The 10,445-nt window shown below is 37.0% G+C and overlaps 1 protein-coding gene and 1 pseudogene across 1 annotated transcript in view; one reads left to right on the top strand and one right to left on the bottom strand.

The window, feature by feature from the left end:
* Nucleotides 1-10,445, bottom strand: part of LOC122092065 (uncharacterized protein At4g26485-like) — a 30,031-nt gene that overhangs the window by 1,420 nt on the left and 18,166 nt on the right. Inside the window, exons 2-3 of the mRNA XM_042662375.1 lie at nucleotides 1,224-1,427; nucleotides 896-1,100 (exon numbers count right to left, since the gene is read on the bottom strand). Of these exons, the coding sequence (XP_042518309.1) occupies nucleotides 896-1,100; nucleotides 1,224-1,374 (356 nt within the window). The 5' untranslated portion in view covers nucleotides 1,375-1,427. The remainder of the gene's footprint in view (nucleotides 1-895; nucleotides 1,101-1,223; nucleotides 1,428-10,445) is intronic.
* Nucleotides 7,516-8,654, top strand: LOC122092064 (annotated as a pseudogene).

Genomic DNA, 10,445 nt, shown 5'->3' on the forward strand with positions numbered 1-10,445 from the left:
TTTCTTTGTTCAGTTCGATGTCTTAATGGTTGAAATTATTTTATGGGAAAAGGTTATTTGAGCCTAGGCAATCTCAGCGTCATTTCACATAGATATTGTTTATTGTTTCTTTCTGACTTAAAAATATAATTAAAATTTTAAAAAATGTCTTGACATAGTAAGATATGGCTTAGGGTTAGAGAATCCTTACCCTTTATTTTATAATTTTATTTTTACATGTATGCTGGAGTTATAAAACTTTATTCTGTCTAAATATATAATATGACAAAAGGGTTTTACATGGTCCATGGAGTTAGGGCTTAATAATTTATACTCATTTTGCCACATGTACAGATGACATGGTTATTTCGACTATTGGATAGAAAAAATGATGAGGCTTTAATTAGCCACATATCAATTTTCATGGTCTCCTTACCCAAAAAAAAAAAAAAAAAGCTGATTAAGTATCATCCAATGTATTGGTATGTATCCTTATGCATTATAACTATTATCGTGCATTCTCCCACAATCTTGGATTTTAAAAATTATATTTTTCCATTAATCAAATTCTTTATAGGCTGAAGCTTGAAATGTGAGCTCTCTTGGGGTACCTGTTCATAAATTTGAGCGTTATCTGAGCTACTTTTGTTGATGTATGGCCTGTGGAGGTACAAAGAGCCCACATTATGTTTATTGAGAGTTCCTCAGCTATTTCAGAATTTGTATTCCAATTGATTTCTATTTCATGAAAATAAGGTATAAAAATCAAATCAAACAATTTTCGAAATAGAAATCATACCAAATCAGACCTAAAGTTGTATCAGTTGTCACATAAATGAAAATTAACAATAAATCAAAATACAATGTAATTATGGATGAGTCAACTCAATCAATGAAGTTGCAAAGTCTAACTCACATGATTTGCCTTTTCTGATTTTCTTCCCACTGATACTGAAGACCCGCATGAGGAAAATTGAAGATTATTCTGTCAAATTTCATAAACTTGAGAAAAGGGTGGTCAGTCATGGTGTGGCAGTCTAATTCATGAAGAATAATGCACCCTAGTTTCTTCAATTCCTTCAAGTTTGCCTTTGCTGTTGGGTGCTTCACCATTAACATTTCTGTGTTTCCATGAACAAGAAAAAAGTTAAAGGAAATCATCAAAGATCATGAAAACTAGAAAAGAAACCAAATTCAAAATTTTGAAGGAAGAGATTGATTGAATCCAGAGAATGTGGGTGTACCTTCAGAATCAAGGGAAGTAGAGATCATGTTCTTAGCAGATCCAAAAGCCCTAGCCAAACATGCAGAGAAGGAGAAATCACCCTCTCCAACCAGTAACATCTTATGGGAGCTGCTGTAATGCTTGACCCATTTCTCTCCTTCCCCTGCCATTTCTTAGTTGGTAAGCTTTCAGTTTTCATGCACTGACCCTTTGTTACTTGGACCTGTTAGATCAGAAGTTTGTTTATTTCCCGAGAGACTCAATCGCTTTAGCTGCCACAGACCTGGGAAAGGACAGACTCTCTCTCTCTCTCTCTCTCTCTCTCTCTCTCTATATTATTGCCAGGCTTGAAATTTTGAAAAGAGAGAAAAAGAAAAAGAGAGAAAAGAAAGAAAGGAATCGAACAAAAGAGGGTACGTACCGTACGTTTTCCTTCAGATTAAAGGAAAGTTAAACTAAAATAAAAGATGAAAAAACTCACTATGTAAGATTGCCTCGTTATATGGAGCTGTAACTATACTTTTATGCCTCTTCAATTTTTTTTTTCTTTTTTCTTTTTTTTTTTTTGGGGGGGGGGGAATTATGTGTATCACCGTTAGAAAAAAAAATAATTGTGAGGGTTTCATATTTGCTCAATATTTTACTTTAGCTGCGCCGACACTTAAATTTTCCTTATGAACTAAGAGGGCATTATGATAGTGCTCACTAACAAAGAATACCCATTAAAATTTTTCCAGCATAGAACTGAGAGGGTATATTAGTACCAATACAACTAACAACATTTATTATTATGGAATACCCACTCCCAATGTCTAGTCGTTCACAAAAAAAATTAGACTTGTAACAATGCCCTACACATGAAACACATTTAGCATAACCATTCACATGGGAGTGTTTAGTGCTATTCACTGTTTTCAGTAAAAGTTGAATGCTTTTCATTCAATCCTAGTATGACCTGGGTCAATGCGGTTATGGGCATACCAGGATCAATACAGTCGTGGAGTTAGTATGGGTCCGAAGGTTTGAATACCCGTCGTTAGCAAAAAAAGAAAAAAAAAAAGGAAAAAAACCCTATATCTAACATACATACATGGATAAAAACAATATAATAAAGCAAATACAAGGATGAAAATGTTACCACGCTTGTCTAAGTCAAGTCTGGTAGCTGGGAAAAGCTCCGGGAGACCATGGAGCCTCTATGAAGGAACCCTGGTAGTGAGGTCTCTTCTCACTTCTTCGTTTCTTCTTTCCTTCCCCTTTTCTTCTCTTCCTTCTTCCTTCTTTCCTTCCCCTTTTCTTCTCTTCCTTCTTCCTATTTTTTCCTTTCCTTCCTTGCTTCCCTTTCATCTTCTTCTTCCTTCCTTCCTTCCATCTCTTTTCTTTACTTTCTTCTTTCCTTTTTCTTGATTTCAATGTAGAAGCATTCACACAACTACACACTTATTCCTCCACTAATGTAGCCTTGAAGCTTTACTTGAGGAAGATAAACCTCATAATTCATTCAAACAAAGATGAAACATTCCTCTTCAATTTTCCGTTGCACTCTCACTTGCATTTCTATTTTTAGTGTAGAGCTTGAAATAAGGGGAAAACTTCCTTTTAAATCACTTTAATAGGAGTTGTATATAAGAAGCCGTGTACATTCAAAGTTGGGCCAATGAGAGGCCCCAAAATAGATTTTTGAGCTCTTATTCGGTAAACTTGATAAACACTGGAGGAAGGAACAAACCACAACCTTTGGATTGAGATATCATAATATAGGACAGATTCTGGCCATAGGATGAAGTTAGATGCGTTAGCTTAGATCCTAGATGTGCGATCATCGTGATTCTTTCAGTTTTTCTACGGATTCGACTCCTCTCCTTAGCGCCTATCGCCCAGGTCTTGCTCATAACTATCTAGACGAATGCCACGTGGCGAGGTGATGATCCAATGGTTCTTGGTGCCTTGTTCTTCGAGCTTTTGTCAGTCCCTCGTTTTCTGTGTTTGTCTCAAACCATTGGATCATCGCCTCGCCATATGTCGCTCGTCTAGATAGTTATGGGCCGACCTGGACGATGGGCCCTAAGGAGAGGAGCCGGATCCATTTTTCTACATCATTTCCTAGTTCTCCTGATGCCATTGTTTTGTTAAGCAGTAATTAACAATAATCTGAATTGGTCTCCGTATGGAAAATTATATGAGATTAAATACCTAATCCATAAATTATGAGATTGACTTTGAGCCTTCCTCTTTTACATTTGATGCTGCCAGTGAGCTTTTCCACTCAATCTTAGTCACAGAAAAAAGGTATTTATCCACATAATTAATTACTTATAGAACCTACCTGAAACCCCAGGTGCTGGGAACTGGGGGATGGGAGATTGCAAATAACAAGGCCAAAAAAAGTGATATGGTTTAAAAAATATCAGACCATCAGATGTGTGATTTCCCAACTAATTAAATAATGTATTTGAATTAATTACTGGCACCTAATGCTCCTCTAAATGGACTCTCTTCCCAGGCAATCCGATCAATCCGGTTCACTCAACTTAACCTTTTGATGACAAATCTCTATGTGTTTATAGGGCAAGGAACCCTCTCAGTCTTACGTTCCCACATCGAGACATAGTTAGGTGTGAAAATATCCAATGCACACGGGGCAGATGGGTCTTTTTACACCCAACTATGTATGGGCTTTGGGAACGCTAGACTCATACGACTCTTTTCTCCATGCAAATATTATAGAGAAATGAATGCTTCCTGGTCGTGCGGCCTTTGTGCTTAAGACACTAAAAACGATGATATGATGCCCACATTCCTGTGAAACCCACTCCTTATTGCTGCCATGTGTGTCCCAGAGAGCGTTTATTTTCCCTTGTTTATAATATAAAATATCACATGATAATAAAAAAAATGAGTGAAAGGCCTACCACTAAAAAGGGCAAAAGATCTATCCATGGCCCATGTAATTGGCTTTTGTCCATATAATTTTTTTTGTGAAGGATAAGAAAATATTAGAAAAGTAAACAAGATTAATGTCTAGGCATTCCCAAATGGATACAACACCAAAGCAAGAAAGCAGATAAAACACAAACACCACATATTCGCAAAACAAAATTGTGGATGGGATTATCCATCCCACACCAGCACATTCTACAATAGAGTAATGCGAGAAACAAACTCCAGAAGTTCTATGAGCTGCAACTCCTTTGGCTAGAGGATCTACGACATTATTAGCTTCCCTATAACAATGAGTAATCTTTCAAGTGATCGATAATAAGAAAGATTTTAAATACCAACATTGTTGCCAATAGAACCAAAGGATAGAATCAGATAGAATAGAAGTCATCACTCACCACTGATTCCGAGTCACATTCCATCCAAAGCTTATCAAAACCCATCTCTCTCCCTTTTATGAAGACCATAAAAGGAGAGTTATAAACTCTGTCCAAGCAAATCATTTAAGTGACCCATCATCAAAGTTCTGTGAATAGCTCTTCAGATCATAACTGAACCTTTTGTTGCTGCTCCTTTGCCATTTGGAGGCTTGCTTCCACCATGACTTGATCATCCATAGCAGTTGTGTGAAGACATAAGACCTATACTTGCAATCCAATGAAACTCTTTTCTGAACACCTATGGGTGTAACTGCAGTACCTCTATAAGCTATTCTCTTCAACCACTTCATCATTTGGACTCTCTGTTATTGTTGCTTCGACTTAAAGCGAGCTACTTGCTTAATATAGCTGCATCATTACTGAAGTGTTTTCATTGCTCCACAATTGTCAAAAAGCCATTTGAGTTTTCCTTGACTTGTCATCATCCCATTAGTGGGCATAGCATCTTCTACTGATTTATGATCTCATGTGGACCCCAGTGGGTTAGATGGTGGAAAATGACTTTTGCCCTAAATGGTCAGTAAGGCCCTAATGATGTAATACTGATTAAGGGTGTCAATTGGTTTGGCTCGATTTTAAGAATTTGATATGATTTCGATTCAAACTAAAGACAAAAAGGAAATACCGAAACTATACCGTACTAAGAACAAGAATGAATTTTCAACATCGACACTAATACCAATTATTGTTTTGGTTCACTTCCTTATTTGGTATAGATAGTGGTTCCATCATATGAGAAAGAGAATTTTAGAGCAAATGGTAGATCTTCTCACAAACCCATTATTGAAGTATTCGGTTCAACCCATAAGGCCAGTCAACAGCTACCTAAGAAAATTGGTTAGGAACTGCTTGTTGAAGAAACCTTCCATCTGGTATTCAAGTCCCCCCCACCCCCCATCTTTCCCTTACTGGCTGCCTTTGTTGTCATCCTAGTTGGCCCATGGGTGCTTGATAAGAAAAAAAAAATACCCACATGGCCACAAAAGCACAGATGATAAGAGAACACCCTAAAGGGCTAAAAGTTGGAAATGCCCTCCAATCATGGTGGTGATGTGAGGACTTATTCCCCAAAAGAATCTAGGAAAATGAAAGGAGGATGAAGTATGCTTTTATCTATGGATTTATGTGGTGCACACCTCTACACCTCCTTAGGTCCTTAGTGGGTGATGACGCAATACTCACATCATCCATCTCCTCACTTTACAGTTCACACATTTTGCCTGAAGATTTAGGCAGAGCAAAGACAGAAAGATCTCAACTTAAACATAAAACCTCATGAAGAATATTGGCATCAAATTCTGATTCCTGCTGATTTCTCAACCCAATTTGTGAATCGGTGCTAAATCATTTTTGAGAAACTGGACCGTCCCTAGTCACACTCTCTATGAGGTGAATCTCTTGATTTGAATCAGAATTAACGCATCAGATTCTGATTCTAACTTGATTTCTTGACCCATTTTGTGAATCAATATTAAATCATTCTCGGAAAAAACGATCGTCTCTTGTTTTACCCTCTACACCCAAATACAGTTGGGCATGAAAGACCACCTTACCCTTTGACCCGTGTCCTAAAGATGCCTTTATTTGTCCTTCCATTGGTCCACACATTGATGCTGTAACCATGTAATCAAGGACCATTCTTTATTCCATCATTTTTATATCTTCATTTTTTTGTTCTATTTATCCTTACTTTTTTTTCTTTTTTTTTGGATGATTTCTTATTAAGGTCAAGATTACATCTTGATTGGGGTTGGAGCCATGAAGTACAAAAGGGCCAAGAGGAGATATTAGGGCCTTAGGGTTAATATCCTGATTTGGACCATTGAAATGGATAGTGGGAAATGTCATGGAAATTCTTTGACTATTCAAAACTAGTTTTTTTTATTTTTATTTTCATTTTTATTTTTATTTTTTTATTGTTTTATTTGGTTCATTATTATTGGTCCAAATATCCAAATATTAGGTCCAATACTATTATAGACTGATCACATGGGCTTATTTATTTCACTTCTTTATCGTTGTTGTTACTATTTATGCTGGAATTGCCACAAATTTTTTTAGGAAAAAAAAAAACCCCCACACCAAAAGGGTAGGTGAATTGGTGGAGTGCATGATTTCTGTCGTGGGGTATTTAAATAATGTGGGTGGTAAGTGTGTGGACCCCAATGAAATTCTCTAAGTGGAATCTATAGGAAGGTGTTTGGTATGATTTTTTTAACCTTATTTCTCTAAATTTGAAATCAATTTCAATAGAAATTCTGAAATAGCTAGAACTGTCAAAATGTCAATTGAAACCGGAATTTAAATCAGCCAAAAAAATTGAGACCAACCAAACCATTATTAGTGGTTTGGTTTCTGTTTGGGTTATTGTAGGAAAAAAAATTAATCGATTTGGTTTGATTTTGAAATGATAAACTTAAATCAACACCAATTATAATTAATGTTGGTTTCAGAATCTAGAACTAATTAATAATTTAGTCGATTTCGATTTGAATTCATTACAACTGGAAGTCTGGAACTGATTAGGAAACAAACTGAATTACACCCTTAGTCTGATCTGATTGTGTTAATAAATCATATTAATTTATTGATGGAATATTATTATCAAAAGAGTGTTTTATTTTTTGAAACATCACACGACATCTATCTTGTCACATGGACAAATAATATGCCCATTCTGACTATTGAATAAAGAAGACATGATCTGTAAAATAATCAATCGTCAAATTTTTTATTTTAAAAAAAAGGTCAAATTTTAGAGTCTAATTTAATATATCAAATTTGGCAAAAATTTAAATGAACTTTGCCAAAGAGAAAAAACTAGTTGAAAACAAATTTATTTATTTATAGTAAGCATAGTTGTTTACATCTGGCAATTGAAAATTTTGAAATTTCAACTAAAATTAAGCTTATTCATCTAAAAAAATACATCTATTCAGCTTAGAGGATCTGAGAATAAGAATGAAGGATTAGAAGGAAACTTGGTTAGGGTCAAGGAAGGAGATGCAAAATAATGCATCCAATTAATAAAAGAGACTGTTTTTTGTCTTTGGACTGGAAGAAGAAGAAGAGGATGAGAAGATATTTGGGTTTGTTGCTGGGCTTTTGCAGCCTTATTGTTGGATTAGCAGTAGCAGACTGGAACATCTTGAAGAGGGCAGGGGAGAACAAGGATGAGCTGAAGATAACCCTCAAGAACTACTGTGAAGCTTGGAGGATCAATGTAGAGCTCCACAACATCCTTAACTTCAATGTTGTTCCAGAAGAATGCACAGATTACATAGGCAAGTACATGAGCTCCACTCAATACAAGCAGGATTCCCTGAGAGCAATTGAGGAATGCACCACCTATCTCACCAACAACTTCAAGTTGACTGGTGATGGCAAGGATGCCTGGATTTTCGATGTCGACGATACCCTCATCTCGAATGTTCCTTACTTTAAGAAACATCGTAATGGGTAGTTATTTTCTTCTCAATTCCTTCAACAAGTTAATCAGAGTCTTGCCACTAAGATATTTTATTTGTTCTCGTTCAGAGGAGAGGAGATTAACATGACCTCCATTGAAGAATGGGTGATTGAGAGGAAGGCTCCTGCTCTTGATTACATTTTGAAACTTTTCAGAGAGATGAGGGGGAAAGGCATTAAGATCTTCTTAATCTCTTCAAGAGGAGAGTACCTCAGAGATGCCACCACTGACAACCTAATTAAAGTTGGTTACAATGGATGATCTGGTCTCATACTAAGGTTGGTAATGAAAGATTCAATTCTCTTCCCTTCCTTTCTATCTCAAGAGTATTCATTGATCACCATTGGTTTATATATAATAGGAGTTATGAGGACAACTGCAAGACAGTGCAACAGTACAAAACAGAGCAGAGGGAGATGCTGATCAGTAATGGATACCATATATGGGGAATTGTTGGATCACAGTGGAGCAGCCTATTGGGACTTCCTAGTGCTAGAAGAACATTTAAGCTTCCCAATTCCTTATACTATGATCCCTAAAAGCTACTATCACTTTCATTTTATTCATCAACCCCTATGCATTATAAATTGTTCTGTCTTATTTCAAGTATAATCTTCAGTACTTATCACTATTTCCTACTTACCATTCTATCTAGGGGTGTCAACCGGTCGGGCCGGTTTGGTTTCGGTCGGGCTTAATCGGGCTTGAAGACTTTCAAAGGCTACACCATGTCCGCCCATTTAACTAATCGGGCTCAGTTATTGAGGGCATGGTATGCTTTATATTCGGTCGGTCGGCCTCGGGCTATAATCGGGCCACCTTAATCGGGCTTTAGTCGGGCCTTAACCGGGCTATGGACATGTTTAATGTTAAACGGGTTTTAATCAGTTTTTAAACGGGCCCTCTTTAAAATGTGCTCTTATATTCCGACCCACTCATGCAAGCCCAAAAAAATGACAATTAATTAATAAATGATACCAAATATAACCATTATTTAAAATGTGAACATGTTTTTACTTTTAGTTTTTACTTTTTAATTTGGGGTGTAAAATAAGTATTCTACAATCATTAAAGGGTCGGGCTAGGCCGGTGCACAATAGGCCGGTCTCGGTCGGGTGTTAAACGGTCGGTCTCGGTCAGGCGCCCGACGGTCCAAGTAGCAAAACCAAGACCGACCGTTTATAAACGGGCCGGGTTCAAGCCCGACACGTTTAATAAACGGTCCGGGTCAGGCCGGTCTATAAACGGTCGGTCTCGATCGGTTTAGTCGGTTCGGGCCACGAATTGACACCCCTTCTATCTTTAGGAAAGACAAAGTGAGGAATGATTGGGTTAGAACTGATTTGGGGGTTGCTCCAGTTCAAGACAAGCTCAGAGAATGTCATTTAAGGTGGTTTTGTCATGTTCAATGTAGAACTTTGAATGTGCCTGCAAGGCAGCGGGATCAGTTCTAGATGGAAGCAGCTAAAAGAACTAGAGGCAAGCCTAAAATGACTATTGAAGAGTTGGTAAGGAAAGACATGCGGAAGCTAGACCTGAATTCTAGTATGACTTCTAAAAGAGCTGTTTGGTGGGCGAAGCTCCATGTTGCCAATCGAATTTTAGCGGGATGTCTTGGAGGTGTTTCATTGTTATGTTTCCTTTCCTTTTTTTTCCCCTTTTCTTTCTTTGGCTTTATTTGGTTCCTGATCGTGAATCCATATAGCCGACCCCATTTAATTGGAAAAATGCTTGGCTGCTATTGTTGTTGTTGTAGTGATACTTATCACTGTTTCCATTTTAATCTTTCTCTAGTTAGTTTTCCCCACTATATCAGATTCAAATTGAATGTGAATCTCAATCAATTTGACACTCACAAGGATCTTCAGAAACTTAAATGGTTCAGGCAAAGATACACTAAGGTTAATTGTCAAGATTTGGCTATTCCTTAAAAAAACAGGAGATGATGCTTTGGCTATGCTCATATATGAAACTTAAATCACAGTCACAGTTCTTGAAGCAGCAGCTATGGAAGCTTTTCCCCAATCTTCCTAAGTCTCTAAATCCTATTTCCTGGTATATCATCTGTTGGGTTACTACACAACAGGGAAAAAGAACATTCTCACCATTGCATTAGCTGCTTCTTCCATCAACTTTGAACAGATCATTGTTGCAGATTGGTATGGTGATCTGTGAAGACATCTTTGAACATTGTATGTGTAGGACTTAATATGATCTCCCAAACTACCTTGTAAGCTAACATTGTTATTGTCATTTGAGGAGGGATGAGGTCACTCTTGAATTTGCATCCCTAGACCCTCGAAATCTGACTATAAGAACAAAACATTAGGATTCAAATTCTGTTTGTAATCTATTTTCCTACAAACAGATTAACCCTTGCTTAATATTGACA

Source organism: Macadamia integrifolia, chromosome 10 (genome assembly GCF_013358625.1).
Source record: "Macadamia integrifolia cultivar HAES 741 chromosome 10, SCU_Mint_v3, whole genome shotgun sequence".
Lineage (NCBI taxonomy): Eukaryota > Viridiplantae > Streptophyta > Magnoliopsida > Proteales > Proteaceae > Macadamia > Macadamia integrifolia.